At 34.7% G+C, this 24,839-nt stretch overlaps 2 protein-coding genes across 2 annotated transcripts; both read right to left on the reverse strand.

Annotated features, from left to right (window-relative positions):
• Positions 1–4,440: 4,440 nt before the first annotated feature.
• LOC133305628 (uncharacterized) lies at positions 4,441–5,406 on the reverse strand. The gene has a single exon (XM_061505887.1). It carries the CDS (start codon positions 5,404–5,406, stop codon positions 4,441–4,443), a length of 966 nt encoding a protein of 321 aa, XP_061361871.1.
• An 11,740-nt stretch (positions 5,407–17,146) lies between these two features.
• LOC133305629 (metal transporter Nramp7.2-like) lies at positions 17,147–22,966 on the reverse strand. Its single transcript, XM_061505888.1, has 13 exons — positions 22,826–22,966; positions 22,648–22,726; positions 22,509–22,549; positions 22,151–22,229; positions 21,871–21,975; positions 21,601–21,713; positions 20,332–20,513; positions 19,921–19,990; positions 19,148–19,321; positions 18,309–18,413; positions 18,057–18,188; positions 17,860–17,955; positions 17,147–17,488 (listed from the first exon to the last, which is right to left on the reverse strand). Exons 1-13 carry the CDS (start codon positions 22,964–22,966, stop codon positions 17,147–17,149), a joined length of 1,659 nt encoding a protein of 552 aa, XP_061361872.1.
• Positions 22,967–24,839: the final 1,873 nt, after the last annotated feature.

Consider the following 24,839-nt stretch of genomic DNA (forward strand, 5'->3'; position numbering starts at 1 on the left):
AGCTTAGAAGCAGGTCTTGCGTATAATGCATTCATCAACTAAGTACGCGATTGCAAATGATGCCACCTTAAAAGAGGCAAAGATTTCAATTGAGTTGTTCTGCGTGGAAAAGGAAGATAAAAGCCTTATAAACCGGTTTTGGAGTGGCATTGAGAGTTTGTTTGTGACTAAGGCTCACAAGACAGTTGATGCAATGACTCAAGAAGTGCAAAAAGATGCTGTTATACAAGAATAAAACTGGATGGGCTCTCCACAGCAAAGGGTCATCTATGCTGGTCATGGAACCACAATCTTGAAGACTGTGGAAGAGTTTGAGAAATGTAAAGAGGTTGTGATCAAGAAGGGATTTGAGTTCTCCTTCAATGAATACCATGAGAGGATTGTGAGAACCACTCATCGCTGCTCACACCTTGAGATTCCTATTGTTGCGGGAAAGTTACCAGAGACCATAAAATGCCCCGAGTGTCCCAATACAATGGAGATTTTCATCAGCTACAAATGCTACCACAATGAGAATACTGCAAATGCCAATCATTAAAATTGAGTGTGGTTTGAAGTTCTCTGTTGAGTGTGGTTTGAATTTCTTTGTTGTCTTGAGTCAAGAGTTAAGGTCAAAGAGAGCTGCTCCTATTCTAATTATGATTATAGTTTGTGTTTTTTCAAACTAGTTTCTTCGTACTTTTACCATTGTTTTTAATTTCACAGAGCTTAAGTAACTACAAGTTAAAGTTCCACATCTACAAATTAAAGTCCTTAAAATTGGGGTACTTGTTGGAGCTAAAAAATAGGTACGAATTGTGGGGAAAACTATTAAATGGGATGCGGTGGAGAAGGCTGTAAAAAGGATAATGGCTGGGGAAAAGGCAGAGGAAATGAGGAACAAAGCCAAATTGTTATCACAGCTTGCTAGGCGGACCGTGGAAGGAGGAGGATCATCCAATACCTAATCTTCAAAACATCCAAGATTCCCTATTCCACAAAACACTATGAAGTTTAATGCAGTTTGAGGTTTCCCCACAAACCAGAACTTTGCCCTAACTAGGGACTTGCGCAAGGAAGGGGAGAACCACGATGCTTAATGCACGACAAGTATATATCAGAAAAAATTGCTCAAGTCACAGAGTAGACACAATGCATCAATACCACCAAATTGATAATAAAGCAAGAAACCACCTTGGAATAAGTCACTGCCACGGGACACGGTGGTTGCGAAGATAGGTGAACTACACAATGAAAAAGTGAAAAAAATCAGATATTGGGGAGCACAAATAAAAGGCGCGTCTTTTTTGTGTGTATAAGTATGAAAGTTAACAAGACAAAAACAAGCTACTCAGGTCTGGGTTCTCCTACACCCAGACAGTCATCTAAAAGCAAATCACTACATCCAACAGGAGGATTTCTATACCAAACTACGTTCCAATCCAATTCGGGAGCATGCCCAGCCAACCAATCAACAACTGTATTCCCTTCTCTGTGAGTGTGGGATAATTCCACCTTCCAGTTCCTCTCAAGAGCTTGCTTAATTCTGATTATCAACATATGACAGGGATGAAACTCAGGGCATCCATTCTGAGCAATCTTCAAAGCTTCCATGGAATCTGTCTCCAGAACCACCTGTTGATAGCCCATTTCCCAGGCCCATTCCAATCCAATAACCATACCCCAAACTTCAGCCAACAACACATTCCCACATCAAATCCTCTTTGAGAAGCCAGCAATCCATTCCCCAGCATAGTTCCTAATTACACCCCCACAGCTAATTGAAGCTCCCTTATTGAGACATGCTCCATCTGAGTTGATTTTGATCCAATTAGGAGAGGGATGTTTCTAAAAAATACTAACCTCTTTTCTCCTTTCAGGAAGAAGACCAGCTTTCAACAGCATGTTATCAGCCACCATTAAATCCTGAACAAATTTCGAAGCTTTGTAAACCATATCTATGGGATGGTTTCTAGAATTATTGAAGATAAAGCTGTTTCTTTCCTGCCATATTAACCAGCACATGACACCAAAGAATCTCCTCCAATCCAAGTTGGTTTTCTTCCTGTTTAAATTCTCTTCTATCCACTCTTTGAATCCACTAGTGTTGGAGTATCTAACAATCATTCCCTTACAACATATCCTCTAAATTTGTTGGGTCCAACCACACTCTCTGAATATATGGTTACAGCTGGCATATCCCTTACAATCCTTCCCTTACAACATATCTTCCACAGGGTTATTGCATCTACTACAGCTGGCATCGGCATATAAGCTCATTCTATTTCTTCTTTCATTTGTGAGTAAGTTCCCACCAATCAATAACCAGAGAAAAGCTTTTACTCTTTGGGGGCCCTCTCTATCCCAGGCTAGATACCACTTATTGCAATCATTTCTAGTCAGAGGAGGAATTAAAGAATCATAAGCTGATTTCACTGTGAACATACCTATTGAAGAATGGTTCCACATTACCAAGTCAGCTCCATTAGCATCAGAGGGAGGATGAATATTTTCAATGATTCTGATAGCCTCATCTTCAATGAATTGGTCAAATTTGGACCATTGCCAGCTTCCCTCTTGATTCAAGCAGTCAGCCACCATCCACTCCTTATCCCCATCCGGAACTGGTTTTTTCACCCCATCAATAAGTCGTCCCACACCAGGAACCCATCTATCCCACCAAAACTTTGTATTGTACCTATTACCAATACAGATCCTTGAGCCATTCTGAACACAGCTCCAGTTCTTACAAATTCCCTTCCAAGTACTGGATCCATTCTCATCTTCTTTCAGAACAGGCATAAGGTCACTACTCACCTTATATTTTCTTCGAAGGATTTTAGCCCATAAGGTGTCTTTATTAGTCAACATTCCATATCTGATTTTCATGGAGAAGGCTTTGTTTACTATTCTTTGGTCTCTTAATCCTAGCCCTCCTTCCTCCTTGGATCTACAAACACTGCTCCAGTTAACCAGGTGAATCTTCTTTTTATCAGAGTTTGATCCCCAAATAAAATTCCTGGTCAGTTTCTCAACCTCTTTACAGACATTCACAGGAATGATGGTTGATTGTATTGTATAAGCTGGGAGGGCCTCCAAGACAGACTTAGCCAAGGTGATTCTCCCAGCCAAAGAGAGAGTAGACTGGTTCCATGAAGAAAGTCTACTATGCACCCTTTCCATTACATTAATGAGAGAGTTCCTAGAGACTCTTTTATGACTCAGATTGACACCAAGGTACTTGCCCAAATCATTAGTAATCCCCACTCCAAGTTTTTCACCAATCTCATGAGCTCTAGTTGCACCCACATTGCTTGAAAACATAACTCTCGACTTGCTTGCACTGATTTTCTGTCCTGATGCCGCAGAGAAAAGCTTCAGCACCTGATTGATGATAAAAGCTTGATCCACAGTGTGCTTCTGCACATAATATGATGTCATCTGCAAAAAACAAATGGGATAAAGGGGGAGCCCTCTTATTCAGGAAGACAGGCTTCCAAGCCTTAGAGTCCACAACTAGATGAATTAGGTGGGCTAACCTCTCAACACACAGCACAAAGAGGTAATGAGATAATGGGTCTCCTTGTCTAATACCTCTTTTTGGTTCGAAATCCCTGGTTAATCCTCCATTCCACAACAGATTCATTTTGCTGGTGGCTATACAATTATAGATTAGATCAGTGAGACTGTTGTTGATACCTATTTCCTCCAAAGCCTCCTTGATAAAACTCCAGCTAAGCCTATCATAGGCCTTCTCCAAATCCACTTTCAGCATCATCCACCCCTTATTCCCTTTTTTCTTTCTCATGGAATGGACCACTACCTGAGCTATGATGATATTATCAGCACTTTGTCTCCCTTTTATAAAACTGCACTGATTGGGAGCCACCATCCGAGGCATAAATTCCTTAAGCCTCTCAGTTATGATCTTTGTAACAGTCTTGTAAACTACATTACAAAGACTTATAGGTCTAAAGTCCTTCATACCCTCTGGACTCTCTTTCTTGGGAATGAGGCACACCAGTGTTTTATTGACCTCCTCCACCTTCTTCGGGTTCATAAAAATCTCAGAAACCAAACTACAGACAGAGTCTCCCACTATATGCCAGTGAGATTGGAAGAAAACAGCCTGTAACCCATCAGGCCCAGGGGCTTTAAATTTTCCCATTATGAAAATAACCTTCTGGATCTCTTCAGGAGAGGGAGTTCTGGACATAACTTCCTTCTCTTTATTCTTAGACCAGGGAAGAGACCTTTCACAGGATAGTCTTCTAGCTCCTCCTCATTCGCAGCAAAGAGATTTTCAAAATACTTCACAGCCATATTGATTAGGTCTTCTTTGTCACCCACCCAATTTCCTTCATCCTTTTTAAGAGCAACAATTCTGTTATGCCTCCTCATTGAAACTGTAGATGAATGAAAAAACCTAGTGTTTTTGTCTCCATACTTAAGCCAATGACATCAAGATCTTTGAAACCAAGCTAACTCCTCCCTCACAAGAATCTCCTGAAGTTCCATCCATAAGCTTCTTTGAAGAATCTCCATATTATGGTCATACAAGCCAGATTTATAGCTGTCAATGCCACTAAGTCCAGCATATATTTTATTCTTCTTTTTGATATTCATCCTATAAACATTATGATGCCAATCTTTAGCCTTCATTTCAAACAACCTCCTAGCATTATTCCAATCAGGTTGATTGCTCCATCTATCCTTCACCACTTCCTCAAAGCCTTCCACTGTCATCCAGGAAGCCAAGAATCTAAATGGTTTATCCTTATCTTCCATCTTATAAACCTGATCCTGAATTAATAGGATATGTCTATGATCTGAGTTAAAATAGGGCAGATGAGATAGGATGCTATTAGGCCAACTTAGATTCCAAGCCTCATTCGAACAAGCTTTGTCCAGTCTTTCCTGGAGTTTACCCCTCTTCCATGTAAAGTCTGGACCTTTGAAACCAATGTCACTAATATCACAGCTAGAGAAGCATTCCTGTATATCATTTAGGCTACTCCAGCAGATCTCCTTACCCCCAATCTTTTCAGAAGCATTCAAAACTGAATTGAAGTCTCCTAAAACCAGCCAAGGGCCATCAGTCTCCTGAGCAATGCTCTCCAGATTCAACCACAAAGTTTGTTTCTCCAGTCTTCTTGGACTACCATAAACAAAAGTGATAAACTCAGATTTCATCTCCTCCAAATAAAGCACCTTAGTATGAATATATTGATGATGGTCATCAATAATCTCCACCTTCACCTTCACCTTCTTCTCATCCCAAAGTAACCAGATTCCTCCAGAGAATCCTACTGCATCCTTTTTGAAGCTCTTAGAAAATCCAAGCTTCTTTATTATTCTGTCCCCTCTAATACCACTAATTTTAGTTTCAAACAAAGCCAAAATACTAAAATTTAACCTATATGTCATATCTCTAACTAAGGCAGGGAACTCTTTTTTCCCTACCCCTCTACAATTCCAAGAGCAAATAAACATAACTTTATTAAAAGATGGGGACCACACCACCCCTTTTAGAGATTATTCAGAGTCCTAGCACCCCTTAGGGTGTTAGAATTTACCTCACGAACCTGCTCCTCCTGGGGGATAGTGCCAGAGCTTAGCACAGCAGACACATCCACTCCTTTACCCTTGATGCTGGCGTGACTTGTCTCTTCCACTGGACTACAACATCCAACTGACAATTCTTTAATTCTGCTTTTCTATTTACTTCATGAATCAGGACCTCCCCCCGTAACATTGGGAGGTAGATTTTCCACTTCTCCCTTTTTATGACCATAAGGCCCACCTTTAGTGTTTTTCACTCCACTAGTTCCAGTTTTTCCTCTGCTCTCCTTTAGAATTCCTTTTTTTTGTCTGCCAGTTTCCAGCCTACTAGACTTTAGAGAAGGACAAGGACTAGAGATTTCAGAGTTACCTCCTTTATCAGCTTTACTTCCCTCTTTAATCACAGCTTCCCCACTAGGCTCAACAATAGGCTTCTTAGCAAGATTAAACTCTTCCTTAGGTTCAGCCTGAGGTAGATTTGGAACAGAAATCCTAGCCTGTCCCATAGTGATATCCACTTTCTCCATCACATGTTTCGCCATGTCAACCGCAGCACCATCTTCCTCTCCATGAACCTTCTTCATTGGAACAACTTTGGTTTTACCTCCTCTCTTATTTCTCTGAATAACCATCCAGCTGCCGAAAGCTTCCTCCTCCTTAGGCTTTTCCCTATAAGTTTCAGCTAATTTTGCTTCCATTAATTTCTGGTTTCCTGAATCTGTTTCCATTTGTTTACCCTGCTCCCTGATCTGGTTAACTATACACTGGTCTTTCCTGTGGCCATACATGCCACACTGAAATCATATTAAATGCAAGCCTTCATAACCCACTTGAAACACTCTATCTCCAATTTTAAACTTCAACAAAAAGTTTTTCCTTAAATCCACCTCCACACAAATTCGAGCAAACTTTGCTCTCTCAGTAATGACATTATCTCCTAGCTCATTCCTGCGGAGGGAGTTCCTATATACTTTAAGAGTCCTTCCAAACAGGTTACCAATTTTCCACATGTAATGAGCCATATAAAATTCAATAGGGAGCCCAGGTACCCTTATCCATACCGCCAGTTTCTTAAACCCCTCATCATATGGATCAAAAAACGGACACCATCTCTGGACCACAAATTAGTGATCAGCCACAATCCATGGACTTTCCTCCAGCACATGCAAATAGTCCCCCTCATCATGGAATCGCAGAAGAAGATAGCCATTATCCAGATCTATCAGCTCATAGGTCGAGACCAGATTCCATAGCCTCTGTAACCTTGCCATTAGGAATCGAGCCCCAATCCTTTTCCCCAACAATTTGATAATTAGGGCCTTCCTCCATTGTTTACAGTCTTCCTTATGTTGGCTCTTAGAATATTGGAGTGATGGACACAGTGGATCGTCCTCAACACTTTGGACCAGATCCTCCTCACCTCCGTCTTCCTCTTCTTCCCTTCGTTGGGTCGCAATCCGATCCCCCCCTCGCTCTCTGAGTTATTATCGCCACCATTTAACCGGATTAGCTTGTCTCTGTATGAGACGAACTTCTTACCAGGCATCTCTTGCATGAGCACCACTTTCTCAGGGATGATGGTTGTAGTACCCTCACTAGCTCCAACTTCCTGCTTCTCTAGCATTTCATTATCCATGGCCTCATCAATCATCGCCTCACCTTTAGGCTTCTTCACGCTTCTCTAGATCAGATCTTCCTCCTTTGTCGTGCGCTCACGCGCGCCACGCGCACCATTGTCCTCTGATTCCATCTCAGACTCTCCTTTCTCTCTTTATCTCTATGTTTTCAATAATGATAGATTCAGTGCATCGTTAGCATAAAAGGCGCCGTCTTTGAAAGCTATGAACATGGATATTATTACCTTGGAAGAGGTGAACGCCGGACGGACCACCGGAGAGACCCTAAGGAACTAGAAGGAGCCAAACAACTGGAGAGTGAAAGGAGGGAACTCTCTTCTCAAAGGAGGGAAATGTGAGTGGGAGGAAAAATTGGAGGGAAGTGGTGAAAATAAGAGCGAAAGTGAAAACATAGAATAGAAATAAAAAAAAATCTACATAATACGTAAACAAAAAGAAAAATATTAAATTTAAAAATAGAATAAATAGGGTATAATATTAATAAGAATAAAAAATAATAAGAATAAATACTATAAAAAATATATATATATATATATATATATATATATATATATATATAGAAAAAAGTGTTTGTCATTTTAAATGACATAGAGTTATGTCATTTTAAGAGAGATAGACACAAAATAAAAATATTTTATTTAAAATTTAAATAAAAAAAAACCACACACTTTCTCTCCCATGATTTTCATTCTTTGTGTCCATCTCTCTCCTAAAATGACATAACTTTTGCCATTTAAAATAACAAACATCAAATCCATATATATATATATATATATATATATATATATATATATATATATATATATATATATATATATATATATATTCAATAGAATATAAATATCAAAAATCTTGAGAAGGAATATCAAAAATAGAAAATTAAATAATAAAAATTATTCTATAAATATAATTCACAAATATAGTGAAATAGAAAAATATTAATATAATTAAATAAAAATGGACAATCATAATATTTTGTAGCAGAAATCAAAGAAAATATCATTTCATCTTGTGAATCTTATACTCACAATAATTATAAGAAATCTCCAAACTTAATTACTTCCCCTCGCAAATGACTGTGAAATTTCTAAATTTGAAAATTTTGCCGACTTTCATTTTGGTAAACATAGGATTACCAAAATTTAAAATTATATGTGTGTGTGAGGTTAATATTTTTCACATTGTACAAGATAATTTGATCACGTATACTGATATGAAAATATGTGGGTCCCATATAGGGTCATATTAAGAGAAAATAGAAAATAAGAATATATTCATGTGTTTTCTGTTTCTGTTTCCTCCTCACCATATAAAGTTCTATTGAGAAACAAAAAACCAAGACCATAGCCATTTCTAATTGTAGTTGCACGATTCCTCTTTGAGAGGTCCAATCGACAAACTAACCGGTAGATATAAAGTATAATGGGTGTAACCATTCCTTAAAATATTTTAGCAAGATCCAACAGTGAAATTCAGAGAAAACCTTCTCTCAATATTGCTGCCTACAGCAGAATACTACACACAAACCACTTCAGTTTTGGAATTTATGGTGACGCTACAGACCTGCAACCATAACACCCACTGTTAGATATGAATAATCATGAGTCGGGAATATGCCAACAAAATCTCAGCTCGATCTGACGGTAAGAGATATCGAAGAATGATCAAAGGCTGCTCCTTCCTTTCTTAAACTAGCCTATTTTCTGAATGAATTATTTCTCTATTTTCTCTTGTCGTGATTGATTTCAATTATACTATTTTAATCAAAATGCTATTCACACACATTCAAAGTTATATATATATATATATATATATGAGTGTCATTTTTCATTCGTTTGTACAGTGATGACGATAAGGGTGGATGAAGCGTGTCTATTTCAGATATTTCCCTCTTATTCTCACTCACACTCGTACAATTGCACGTTCTAAATGATGTTCTTTTGCATAACTCCAGAATATGTAAACAACTGAAGAGTATGGAGAGACGACACAATCCCAACGGTAACATTAAATAAATAACTCAACAACAAGTTATACGAAAAACTGAAGAGGTATACATATAAACAAGCTCCTGTCCAATATGTATTCCAACTACCAGAAGTAACATCCAAAATCACAACGGTCAAGTTAGTTAAATACAAGATAGGAGGACACTGACTAATTTTAAGGACAATCCAATGGTTGAGCAAATAGATATTCCCTTTTGTACCTCATTGCCCAAAATTAGAGTAGGAATACTGACATCCTCTATTTGCAGTTACACGAATCCTTCTCGAGAGCTCCCATCGAACAACTGACCATTAGATATGAAGTAAAATGCGTGTAACCCTTACTTAGAGTTAAGAAAAAATTTTCTCTCAAGATCGTTGTGATTCAGTAGAATCGTACACACAAACCACTTTGGTTTGGAATTTCTGGTGATGCTATAGACCTCCAACAAGAAAAGCCACCGTCGGATATGAAGAATGATGAGTCGGGAATATGCCAACAAAATCTCAGCTGGACCGAACGGTAGATGGAGGATATATAGTAGAATGATCAAAGATTGCTCCTTCATCAATTCTCCTGTGAAGTTTCTGAAATGGTTCTCTCTATTTTCTCTTATAGTGACTGATTTTCGCACTCCCTTGTCTTCAAAATACTATTCACGCACGTTCAAAATGGCTGCTGAATATCTTGAATTGGGAAACCTAGCTTTCTTTATTGGGGTGGACTTGACTTTTAATTAAGTGGTTAAAGTCCATCTACAAAGACCAATGCCCTTTTTGGTGGCACCGGAAGCATGTCTCACTTTTCATTTAATTTGTACAGTGATGACGACGAGGGTGGTTGGAAAAGGAATCTTTCAGACATTTTTCTCTGCTTCTCACTTTTCATTCATTTTTGCACACACCTTAAATTTCAAAAGAGTCTTATCATTCCTATGATTAGCTAACATAGACACTACTGTCACTACACATACTCAATATCTGCCACAAAGGATGCGGCGACTAATTTATGCCCTTGTCCCTTATAAATTTGATTTATATGTTATTTAATTGCGAGAGAATATATTCCCTTGCAAATTGCGAGGGAAATTATGAATTTTCAGTTGCAATTTTTTGTCCTAGATCTTGCGAGAGAACTTCCGTCGCCAATATTTTCCCTCGCTAGTTTCCGTTGCAGACTTATGATGTTTGCAAGGGATTTAATTTCCCTCGCAAATTGCAACGGAATTGCGACCGAACTGCAACGGATTCTGCGACGGTGTTGTAGTAAGGGAAAATTCGCCTACTTTTTGTCGCAATTGTCTTTGCGAGGGAATTTTTCCCTCCCAAATTTCTCTTGCTATTCACAACTTTTCTAGTAGTGAAGTTATCACGTCATATCTAATTTTTTAACCAAAAAATTTTATTTTCTAAGACATGAGATATCATGTCTATCTTTTTTTTATACCTACTTTATTTATTTTTCTTTAACAACATTAGATCACAATTCTAACCAACAACGGTATAAGAGAGAAAGGGTTGAGATTTGATCTAAGCGATCAATATTAAAGAAAAATAGGTAAAGTAGGCATGAGAAAAAAAAGGTAAATATTATATCTCATCCCTATTTTTATTTTTATTTTTATTTTTTAATAAAACAAGACATGTGCAGCAATTAAAATAACTACGTAAATAGGGATATGATATTATGTTAATGTTTTTTTGTACTTACTTCTATCTGCATCGTTTGGATCATAAATTTTAACTAAGAATGGGAGGAGAGAGAAAATATAAAAATTATGATCTAAGAGTATGTATAAAGTAGGTAGAGTAAGGGAGTAGACCTAAAAAAAGGATAGATATATATAAGATATTATCTCAAGTAATTATCAACATATAAAATAAAATTATACAAAAAATGAAACAACATAATATGCAAAGAAAAATTACAATACAAAAGGAGTTAAAAAGAAATAAATAAACTTACGGCAACAAAACTTGGTGTATATAGAATATTCAAAATAATGAATAAAAAAAAGAATACTCAAAATCAAGTGGTAGATAACCCATTCCAATTTCTTAAGTTTTTTTTAACTATAACAACATTGGTTTTATATTTAGTATTAAATCCAAATATTTTATGTTATTTTTATGCCTTGAACACATAATTAATGAGCATGACTTCTTAATGTGAGACTTAGAGATACTTAAATGATAATGGGCCAAATTCATTCATTTCTTTTATTTTTTTTCTCTCTTTTGTTATTATTTTTATTTTCTCAATTTTTTTAATACAAAAAAGCTCAGAAACAGACTATAGTGATAGTCTATACCATTGACGAGTGAGTAGTTTTCCGTCTGGCAGCAACCGGAATAAAAAATTATAGAATAAATGATAAATCGTTATAATTATAGTGAATGACGTATTTATGAAAGAAACTATAGAAGTATAATAATTTCTTAAAAGGAGGATGGATATATAGATTACATTGATATAAGTTAAAAAATTTAATAACTTTTTATTGGGGCAAGTTATATTTACAATTTTTTTTATTTACAAACTCTTATAAACTACACTATCTTCTCCGGGGAGAACACTAGTTACACTACCTGAAGATAGTGTAATTCGTAAAAATTTGTACAAAAAATTTGTAAATGAATCCTTTCCTTTTTATTAGATAATTTTATCTCAAAGTCGACCCTTGTTTTTGTTGGAAATCGACAACACACAAATCGAAAACAGAAAAGAAAGAGAGAGAGAGAGAGAGAGAATAGACACGGCGATTTATCCTGGTTCATCCAATTTAGGCTACGTCCAGCTTGTCTGTACTATATTCACCTCACCGCCACTCGTTACTAGTCTCTCGGTTTACAAGGCAAATATAAATAGGATTACAAAACCCTAACAGTAGCTATTCATGGCCCAAGCCCAAACTGCTAAGAAAATTACAATAAAACAGAGGCCCACAACAATACCTAGCCTCTATGGGACCCCAGTTGCCTTTCTGTTGATCCCGACAACTAGGACCTTCATCAACATGCAAAGTATCAGTCATACCCAACAATTTTCAAAGTCACTATCGGGGGTTAGACCCCACTATCTAGTAAAAAAAGTCGCTATCATATATATCATATTTAAAAAGTACTATTTTAACACAAAATTATTCGATACTTTATTACTAGACATCAAGTTTAACGTAATATATACTTTTAAAATATATGAAAATAAAAATAATATTATTCTGTTCTTATTGATGTTCAATTTTTATAAGATTTGACACCAACAATCAAAGTAATAGATAATATAATTTAATTGTTTGATTTGATAAAAATCACATTCTATATAAAATTATTAAATTTTGTAACAATGTTAACTTTTATATCCATGTAATTCGATTCCTTCCCTATTAAAAAATATTCAACATTTTCAAAAATTACTATATATATAAGAGTTACAACTTGTTGCTCCAGATGTTTTTATGGGCTCACATCCGACTATATTTCCTCCCTTAACTTCGGTTTCACATTCGGCTAATGACCTTTCTATTGCTCTTCGTAAAGGTACCCGTAATACTCACCCTACGGCCAAGTATACAATTAATATTGGTTACCATCGTCTTTCTCTATCATATTATGCATGTCTTTCTTTTTTGTCTTCTGTGTCTATTCCTAATATGTCTATTCCTAAGACTACATGTGAAACACTTTCACGTTCCGGATGAAAACAGGCTATGATTGATGAAATGAGTACTCTTCATCATAATGGCACCTAGAATCTGGTCCCTCTTTCGTTTTGGAAATTTATTGTCGGCTGCCGTTGGATTTATGTTGTTAAGGTTGATCCCGATGGTCAAGTGGATCGCCTTAAAGCCCGCTTGGTGGCAAAGGGTTTCATTAATGTATTTGGACTGGATTATGGTGACACATTTTCCTCCTGTAGTGAAGATGTGAAGATGTCTTCTGTCTGCCTCTTTATTACCATGTCTGCTATCCGCCACTGGCCTCTTTATCAACTTGATATTAAGAATGTTTTTCTTCATGGTGATCTTGCGAAGGAAGTTTATATGAAGCAACCTCCTAGCTTTGTTGCTCAGGGGGAGTCAGGTCTTGTTTGTCATCTCCGCAAGTCTCTATATGTTCTCAAGCAATCTACACGAGCTTGGTTTGACAAATTTAGTAGTGTTGTTCAACAATTCAGTATGATTAAGAGTGAGGCTAATCATTATCTCTTTTATCGTCATTTATCTTTCAGGTCTATCTACTTGGTGGTGTATGTGAATGATATTGTCATCACATGTAATAATAATCATAGGATTACTCAGTTAAAACAACATTTATGTCATAAGTTTCAGACCAAGGATCTTGGAAAACTTCTTGGGAATCGAGGTGGCACAATCTAAACATGGTATTATGATATCTCAGGAAAAATATGCTATGGATATTCTTAAGAGACTACTTTGTTAAATTCTAAGTCTGTTGATACCCTTATGGATCGAAGTGTCAAGCTTCTACCAAATAAAGGGAAGCCCTTTTCAAATCCTCAAAGGTATAGAATATTGGTTGGAAAATGGAACTACCTCACAATCACTCAACTTGACATTTCATTTGCAGTTAGTGTGGTAAGTCAGTTTCTTAATTCTCCATGTCAAAAACATTGGAATGTCATCATTCGTATTCTCAAGTATATCTAGGCATATCCAGGAAATGAACTTGAATATGAAGATAAAGGTCATGTTAGAGTTATTGAGTGAGACTACATTAATAATTTTATATATCTTTAATAATATACATACACTCTTTCCACAATTTCAGTCATTAATTTTTCAATTGAAAATTATAACTATATTTTCCCTTCAATACATCCCCAACTTTAGAAAAGTCAATTCTTTCTAAGATATTATTCTTTATAATTCCATTCTATATCGTTAAAATATTAATCTTTATGTTTTTCACCTAATTAGGTTTTAATCATTATAGTTTTTACTGGTCAAAATATTAATGCCCTTTTACATTAAATATTTATCTTTATAATTTCTTATCTTTAGGGACAATATTAAAAATATATTAATTACCAAAATCCAAATCGTATAAAACTATAAAGCATAATAATTTTTTTAACCAAAAATACTGATAAATTAGTCAAAGTTGGGATCATTTAATCATACTTGTATATGAATACTTTCTAGCTCACACAAATCGAAGGTCAAATAGGTTGAGTCCTAAGACCAGCCTGTTTTTAACCATGTAACACCCCCTGTTAACCCGGTTTGTTAACATGTCATCGTATTAAGCCATGCTTAATTTAAAAATGCAGAATATCTTTTTCTTTTCAATTATGACGTCATTATACTTAGCCAAGTTGATTACTTAATCATTTTCATAAAACATCGCCTGTAAGAATATTGCAAAAGACAGCTAACTGAAATACCTCATTAATTAATATCATAAATATGTCTCTAGTCACAGAACTACAACACGTAGACCGGACAACCTGATAGTTTATACAACACATATAAACCTAAACAAGACGGAAATCAAAGTGGCATGGACAAACCCCATGCTCACTAATTAAGGCACAAGCCCAACAACAGTCTCAACTCACTAATCATAAATGACAGAAAACACAAACAGCAACCAAGTCCACATCATGTCAGCATACAACATAATAACATGATAACAACATAATCTAACTCAGCTCCGGCCTCCTGCCGCCCGAGGTCTCAACCCCCGAGTTACCTGAACCTGAAATAAGCGTCCCCAAACGTGGGGTGATATTTCTGAACAAGAAATCTCAGTAAGACAAGGGGTCCTTAAGGATCTTCCACCCCAAGCTCACTTACATGTGCAATATAACTTCAAAAGGCAGTTTAACAGTATAAGTTCTCAAAATAGTGCAATGCAGCATATAATCATGTCATGTGTGTTATAACTATTCTACTGATCAGAGAAGTGTAGGAATCCATCTAAACCCACACGGTACTAGCATTTTGCACCCACCCACAGGACCACCTCTTGGCCTCCTGTAGGCGTAACACCACAAACATATCATAAGCAATTACATTTAACAGCTCATTAGCATTTCCATAAAACAGTACATGAAAACACATCATGCATACAACCATCCCCCCATGGGAAATGGTGGAACCAACAATGGCTAAACCGAGGACACGAAAGCTTACCTTGCAAGCTAACAATCCAAGCCAAGAGTCCAACCAATGCTCAAAGTCCAAACACAGCAGAATCACAATCTGATTTGGACCAGCAATCATATCAATAAACATAGCTCATAAGCATAAACATAAAGACAATGTTTCTCTTTTACGTTTTACGTTTTACGTCTTAAGGCTTCTCACAAAGCCACAAGTCCTTAATCCCTTGATTCTGACTTAACTTAGTCATTACAGAAGTTCAACTTCATCAATCTAGGGTCCACAAGCCCATAGATCAGTTCTGTATGAACAGTAAGCTACTCTTCTTCGAAAACCCAGAATATCCGGATATGTGTCGGGGGGAATATCTGGATATCAATATCCGGATATCACAGAACCCCATATCCGGATATCACGAGGCCCCATATCCGGATATCAATATCCGGATATTTTGCGACAGAATGCAGTTTCTGCATTTCGCGAGATATCACACCCAAGGTTGGGTTTTTAACCCATTCCAACGTTAAAGCATGCATTTTTATCCTCTTTTAAGTTCATATATCAGTTGGTTACTTATTTAACTCATTAAACATGGCAAGACTCCACTTTTATCCATTAACACATGATGAAAGGTGGTAACACTTACCCAAGCTTAAAACAGAGCAAGAAGGTGCTCTTGGAGCTCTCACTTCAGCTCCTACAATCTGACTAGCAAGGGAAACGAAAATGCCAACCAAGCTTGGTCCTTTCTTCACAAAGAAAGCTTCTTGAAGCTCCACAAGCCAAGAAGATGACCCCCACAACCCAAACTCAAACACTCAGCCCCCTCACACCCACAAGACAGCAACCAAAACTCAGCAATGGTGTACTCTACCCACTCACAATGATAGCTCACACACTCACAAGAGGTTTTGATGAAGAGAGTAGAAGGAAAGGTGACAACTTGCCCTCCAAATGGTGAAGAGGAGCCATGAAACAATGGAGGCTGCTCAGCACACACAAAACTCACGCATAAGGCTGGAGGATCAGCCTAGGGTTGTGTGTAAGTGGCTATTTATAGCCGGTTTAAAGTTAATCACACAGTATTAGCACTAATAGTTACGTTTATCATTTTAATCCCAAACTTTGGAATCTGAAACTAATCATTTTTCTAAGATTTGTCATCTTTTTATTTTATTTTTCGCAGCACTTTTCCGGTACGCGCTTTTCCATAGCCAGTATCAGTTCTGGTTATTTTGACCTGAAACTTGATTTCCTAGTCCTATATAATATTCCAGGAATATTCATGCACTTATTATAATTTTCTGGGATACTTCATCGGTACGCATTTATACCGAGTAGCAGAACCAGTATCTGCATTTTTCCTCAGAAAAGCGACTTTCAACATTATTACTCACCTACTATAATTATTAAAGTCTCATAATAATTATTAGGATCAATTATGGAATTATTTTTTAATTTAACATAATTAATTAATTAACTTCCTTAATTACCGGTGCGGGTTCTTACAAATCACCTCTTCAACATATTGTTATTTTTTAAGACAAGATATTCATGTTTAGTTTTCTATATAGTAAACAAATTTTGTTACTTGTCATAAAGAAAACGTCACTTTATTATATATACATATATTTGCACATTTTTTTGTGAACTCTTACATATGATGTCATAGTGAACATAATCAATAATGTTACACAGTTATACAATATAGATGATCACTTTCAACACCAATCACTTTGAAAATCATCGATCATCATATGCTCATTGCTCAATAAAATGGCTTAAAAGCAATGTTAACTTTCCTTTTTGTGGACAAACCCTTTCTTGTAAGGTGATCCATTTCATTCATTGCCTAAGTCCTACGTTCGGGAAATGGGATATCAGCTAAATCTTCTCTATAAGGAGCTTGGTTCAACTCTAACTGACCAGCATTTTGAATTCCGCTTTCTACATGGTCTTGCATTGCTAAGTCATTCTTCCTCTCCTTATATGTTTCTACAGTGTCTTTCCTGAAGGTTAGGTAGATAATTGAAATAACATAGATTGCCATGAAAGGAAATACTACGATCCCAATTAACACGTTTGCCACCTTTGGTAGACTACTATGAATTAGCCAACCCACGAAAGCAGTGCTGAGGAAGTACATATTGATAGCGAACATCCCCGCACTTAATATCCATGAGATGATAATAACCTGCACAAAAATAATAGAATAATACATATTGTAAAGAACCAATTCAATCCAAAAGCTTAAGTTGTTGGGTGAGATTACATTAATAGTTTTATACATCTCTAACATGTCCCCTCATAAGTGAGTCCATTAGGCTTGAAAGGTTGATGATGCATTAGGCCCAGCTTAACCATGCTAAGAAATTTCACAATAGGCTCTGATACCATGTAAAGAACCAATTCAACTCAAAAGCTCAAGTTGTTGGATAAAGTTACATTAATGGTTTTATATATCTCTAACACATATAATCTTGCTTTAGGTTTTACCATTCCTTTAACCAATATTAAAGTGACATTTGTGTGTGTGTATAAAAACTAAGAAAGAAGACAACTCACAATCATAGAATTCTTTTGAGTTCCCATCTTGGCACTGCTATTACTAAACTTAAGGAGTGGAATTAAAGTGAATGGAAGCTCAAAAGAAAGGACCATCTGCAAAACAATTTTAGTTAGTTGCATTATAATTTAAAAATATAGATGGGTTTAATTTATGAAAAAGAAGAAAAGAATGACACAATCTAGAACATACTCACCGATGCAATGATGATAAGTTGACCAGACCCAGAAGGACCACCAATGATGGAGACAACAAGACTAGGTATTATGGCAATACCCCTAGTCACCATGTTCTTAATCCAGCCTTTCATCTTTAAGTCCAAGAAACCCTTTATGACCAATTAACCGAACAACAAGTCACATTTAGCAATTCCTTCTACAAAATCTATCAGTTATTTAAAAAACAAAATAACATTTAATGATTTAAGAAAAAAAGAAAAGAAAAAAACCTGCATGATGTATTGCCCTGCACAGGTTCCGGTGATAGTAGAGCTTAGTCCTGAAGCTAGCAGTGCTATGGCATAAATGGTCTTGCTCGACCGTCCCAACACACTCTACAAGGAAAGGGCATCAAATTTCACGCTAATTAAATTGATGCTTGATTATGACAATAAACTTAAAGGGGTGTTTGGCACGGGAAATTTTTTAAGATTCCTGCGAAAGTGATAGTGGTAATCTTATTTACTCACATTTGATATAAAGTTTCTAAAAATTTTAGTGAGAATCTGATTTTTCTGAGATTTTATTTTGTATACATTTTTTCCCCAAAATGCCATCCAAGAACACCACCAAATGGGTGGTATTCTTGGAATTCCAAGTATTGGGAAAATTTAACACTTTTTTTTGGAACAAAATCTCAATAATATTTTGGCCTACAAAACAACTTTTTTATAACATTCCCATAAAAGTGACTTTTCCACTATATTTCTGGAAATCATGATTTTTGGGCATAAAAAAATTTATTCTCTACCAAACGCCCCCTAAACGAAAATCCTTTTCTTATGTTTATGGAAAAGAAAAGTTTTCTTGCAAAAAAAATAAATAACTATGCACTATGGATAATATATAATTATAATATTAAAACTATTTTTTCTCTCCTCAGACATTATTAGCTGACGTGGCGAAGAGCGAAAAAATAATTTTATCATTATAACTATGTACTATCCTTAATACATAATTATAATCGGTTGCTCGAGATAACTTTTTTCTAGCAACATAAGAAAAATGGAAACCATAAACTTATTATGATTGGATTATAGCAATTTATGTAATGAATTAAATTAAGAACCTTGAGAAGGAAAGAAGCAGATTTAAGGGTAATATTATTGCAATTATCACTATCTTCTCCAGAAAGGTTGCTACCGGAGCAAACAGCAGCCGGCACAGAAACCATTGCAACTTGTATTAAGAATGCCACAAATAGTGCAAACCCACTCTCTATGAGAAAGTATGTACGTGCTTCCTGCATAATCAAGCATATACGTCATATAATATTAGTTTGCATGTTAAAGGAATTATATAAATGGATATTATTTTTCTTATGTTACATGATAAATAAATTCTTTCATGCACACACAAAGTACAATATGGGTCCTACTTTATATTTTGTATTTTTCTCTCTTCTCTATTTAGTGAGACCCACATTACACTTTGTGTATGCATGAAATAATTTCTGTCTTATGTAACTTAAGAAAAATAATATCCGATATAAATATATGTATTATTTAATTGATTAAATTCTTGAGATGAATTAAATATTTTACTTGATATAAGAGCTTTTATACATGCTTGAGAGATCTAGAATTCAATTCTTTTCGTCCCATACTTTTAATAAATAAATTTCAGTTATCCATATTTCAAATTCTAAAAAACATTATTCATATAATAAGCCTATAAATTATTCACACCTCAATCGTATAAAGCTAGTACAAAGATCAACCATTGCTAACCACACATAATGTGGCAACTAGGCACATCTACATATATAAGTTGTTTCCTCTTAAATATGTTCTTTTCAAACTCAAAATTTGGCACGTATTATGTGATAATGGCACAGCTTACCTTGACACCATTCGCGGAATTGGATACTTTTCTAGACAGCACAAGGCCAGAGTGAAGGAAAAGGTTATGCCTGCATTTTGTCAAAAGCAAAATATTAGTTAGTAAATATTAAACAAGCTATACTTAAAAAAAAATGCTATGTAAACATAATTTACTTGTGTGCATTTTGCCAATAAAGTATTGACATTTCATTAATTTACTAGTGAATATAACATTTATTTCGTAAAAATCGATAAAGTGTTGAGACTTTATTAATTAGATTAGAGTACTCGAATTGAATATTCTAAATTTATGGATGAGTATCTCACATTTAAAAAAAAAAAAAAATCATGGAGGAAAAACCAAAATAAGTAAAGACACAAACTAATTGGCATCAACAAATGAAGTTAAAGGAATAAGGTGGAAGAGTACGGCATGATAAGGGCACCCAAAAGGGCAATAGCATTGCCTGTGGCTCCGTTACCACTGAGTTTGGGCACAAACATTCCCTTTAATACATCAGAAGTACTGACTTTCGCATAGCTCATTTCCGCAAAGAAACACGCAGCCAATAACAAAATTGAGATAGCTATGGCCAATTCCAGCTTCCTTATCTGCGGAAACAAACAAATAAATAACCATAAAGGCAGAGTGAAAAGATTTCTAGTGAATTTGTATTCTCTAGGAACTGTCGGTCGGATTCCGAAATCGACTACTTAGAATACCAAAATCTTACAAGATATGAAAATAAAAAACCTTATTTAAATATTGAATGTATCATATATTTATCGAAGTAAGCACAATGCTATTTCATATCATAAATTTTATTTATGATTGACTTAGAATGAAATTTTTCAACAAAGAAATGAAATATTAATTTGTACCATAGTTTTTAAATCCTCCAATAAGTCTTTTGAATCAAAGTTTACACTAATTTTTTTCCCGTTTTCATTGATGTGAATTTATTGAAACTTCATGTTTAATTTTTTTTTCTTTTTACCTATGCATGTTCCTTACTTTTAGAATAAAAATTTGATGGGAGATATTCATACTACCTCATTTTTCCATTATCATTTACTACCATCCGTTATAACTATGTACTCGAGAGAGTACATAGTTAAAATATTAAAGTTATTTTTTTTTACATCAACTAACAAGTTCTGAAATGTGTTTGAAAAGAAAAAAAATAAACTTTAATATTATAATTATGTATTCTTCCAGAGTACATAATTATGGATAGTAGTAGATGTAGTGGAAAAATGAGGGAGTATGAATATCATTCCTTTACAAATTTTATTATAGCAGGAAATGAAACCATGGTTGGAGGACCAAGACTTCTGCATGTCGCTCGTCCGTTCTATCTGTCTAGGGTTCAACTACAATGCAATTGAGAAAATATAGACACAAGATTTAAAAAACTGTAAAACTTTTAAATAATGAAATCCACTTTTTTCCCTCATTGTTCTAAACTGCACAAGTTGCAGGAATACTAGAGTATCCTTGTCCATTTTTGTGGCTAAGAGATAGTATTGTGTTTAATCATAATCCTTGACTATTTCAAACTGACATACCTTAAAAAAAAAAAAACGAAAGGAGATAAATGATTAAAAGGAAATTAGATCTAATTACTAGATTTTAATAACCTAAATGAGATATTTTATATTGTTCATGTTTCATAATTATTACAAAAAGGTAAATTACCCCATATCTCTGAAGTCCAAGAAAAAAGAGAGTGCTACCGCCAGTCAGCAGAACTCCTGCCCATAATGGAATGGCGTTGAAAAGTAGATTCAACGCAATGGCTGTGGCAAGCACTGCAACAATAAAGTTTGGATAAAATTAATTAATGATTATAGAAGTCTAAATAGGAATACAAAGGGTATATATCTTACTGTTTAATTAATTGAATGATTTTTTGTTTGAAAGGGAAAAAACGAGGCTATGGAAAAATAGATTTTTTTTTTTTAATACCATCAGGTATGTCTGCAGCTATGACAGCAAGCTCGGCCAATAACCATAAACAGTACTTGACAAATAATGGATACTCAGCTTTACATATTTCTGCAAGGTGTTTTCCTGCAAAATTCAAATAACAATAATAATATTCTCAAAGAGAAAGTATCTCTCATAAACCTAAACATATAATTTAATCACAACCATCCCTCACATCAATGGTTTTATTTTTTGTACAACATCTTAGATAGAAAATGTTACATATTACACATGAACTGGTGTTAGTTTAGGATCTTACCAGTGGTTACGCCAAGATTTGCAGCCAATGATTGAATTACAAGCGCAAATATCATTCCAAGAAGTACCAACCACAGCATCTGAATTCAGCAGCAACATAATGTTATATATTATATTGAATCCAACAAAAACTTTAATCAAAATAAGGATTTGATATTATGCCTATATTTTTTCATACCTTTTTTATATACTCCTTTTTGATATTGTTAGTTCACAATCTCAACTTAGTTTAATCCTTTCTCTCTACTCTTGAGATTGCAATTTAAGGGTGTTGAAGAGGAGTAAGTAGAGTAAACATAAAAAAAATATAGATATAATATCCTATCAAAATATATAGCTTTGTTGCTTAATTGTTATACCTCATATCCATAGTTAGCTCCAGCTTTCAGATCAGTTTCCACTGCCAAAATAGCAAAACAACTAGTAAGTAAACACAAAGACATAGAAGATAAATAAAAAAATAAAAAAAAAAGGAGACCCAAAGAGAGAGAGACTTACAGCTTCCACCATCTATGTAAGCCATTGAAACGAGCATACCAGGACCCACATGTGACAGGAACTTTTTCCACCCAGGTTTCTGTTTCATTGCATCAAGTTTTTATATATGTATATATATATACGTAGACATATATAACAGTTCAGAACTTGGATGGGAAATTGTAAAAGGGAGAAGGACCTCGATTTTTGAGGAGCCATCGGAATCAGACGGTGGAGGAGGGTTGTTAGAAGGGATCACGTTGACGGCTATGATGCGGTTGCTACCTCCAATCGTCGATGAGATTGTTGCATCACTTTCTTGCTGCATCAGGCTTGCCATAACTCTCACTCCGCCTCTTGCTTTCGCTCTGTGACTTTGTTGTGTATGGTGTTTCCGAGTGCAACACTTGTTGACTTCATTGAACGATGAATAAAAAGGGGTCGTATTTATACTTAAAAAAAACGAAATATACCAAATGGTGTTAAGGGAAGTGACAAGAAAAGAGTTTTCATTTTATCCACGCATATTATTTTTGGGATATGACTTGAAATACCTTCATCTTGATCTTTCTCGTATTTTGAATTAATTCTAGAGTAAATATTTTTTTTTATCATGCTCAAATTTTACGATACCTATTTTAGTTTCTAGTAAATAAAAAGACTATTCTTCATCTCTAAGAAATTCAAAATGGACTCATTTAGTTGAAATCGTGATCCCTCATAAATTCAAAAAAAGACTCCCTTTTTATTTGCTAGAAATTAAAACGGATATCGTAAAATTTAGATCGAAAATAATATCTATAAACAACTTAAAAAATAAAAAATATTATATTTTTATAATCAGCTCAAAAAAATTGAATAATTAGGATTTAGTTAATTATGATTGTTTGGTTTTCACACTGGTCGAGGTTCCATCTCGTTGGCTCTTAATTACACATGGCAAACCAAAGCCGACACGTCATTAACCTTAACGTAAGCAAAATATATATTACAGGGAACAGCGACAAGACAGTTTTAGTCAACTTCACGTTAATTGGATACCTATTACGCCAGTAATTCTAAAATTGTTAAATATTTCTATCTATTTTAACGCTTTAATGTTTATGGTAATTAGAGGATGTTAGAAGGAATATATTTATCATTATTACTTCGTTTTTTCTTTATTTTTGGTAATAGATAAATTTAAAAAAAGAAATGTTGCATGTGTCGTTCACGTTAATGTCATACTTAGATGACCTGTCTGGGACCCAAACCAATTCAAGACCTTTCATTTATGCTATTTGATATTCATATGGGTCAATTACATTGTTGTTTATTTTGTTTCTATTGGCTATAAACAAATTAAGTTTACCTAATCTGAGTTTGAATCTTTTTAACATTGACGTAAAGTAAAAACAAGATCAGCTTGATTTTAATATTTTTTTATCCTATTAAAAAATTTAAAAATCTAGATATCCATCGCTATATATTCAATTAAGTATAATCTCTTGAAAATAGTTTGATATTCTGGTCTAATTTTCCTTGAAAATGATAATATTATTCTTGACCTATCTTCTTTTAAATTTTAAATTTAAATCTTTTGAATTTATTATACACACATAATTTTAAATATTTTTATCTTTTAATCTATAATTATTAAATTTTACCTAAATTAATTATGCATATATATTGAAATTTATTTTTTTCTTTTAAATATTATTTTCTCTTAGTTTATATTTTTTAAAATTTACATGAACCTAAAAATATTCGTACAATACACAAACTATTTACTAAGTTTTATATATTATCTGTCGTTATATAATAATCTAAAGCTTACTCTCTTGAGTAACTTTATCTTTTAATGTATTTTTTCACAAATAATGAGGCCTGTCACTCTCAACTTTTTTTTTTAATCTTTTAATTCGAACTAATTTGAAAATCTTTTGTAATTTCAATTTTTCTTTTTAACTATACTATTTAAATCCTATTTGAATTATATATATTATTGGTAAATTTGATGAGAGTCTCACTAAATAATCTAGACTCATTTTTTATGAAATGGGGACTCAGATAAAACTCACCTATTAACAAAAAAAGTGTTAAAAAAAGGTTTTCAAAGTATGTTTATGTAGGCAAAATTGGATCTGTGGAAGCGATTTAGACCGTTGCGGTTTGGGATGCAACAGATCATCATTTTTTTCTGATTACCTCTTGTAGCGGAGATCGTTGATGAT

Source organism: Gastrolobium bilobum, unplaced genomic scaffold (assembly GCF_033153095.1).
Source record: "Gastrolobium bilobum isolate Gb01-03AN ecotype WA unplaced genomic scaffold, APGP_CSIRO_Gbil_v1 utg16477, whole genome shotgun sequence".
Classification (NCBI taxonomy): domain Eukaryota; kingdom Viridiplantae; phylum Streptophyta; class Magnoliopsida; order Fabales; family Fabaceae; genus Gastrolobium; species Gastrolobium bilobum.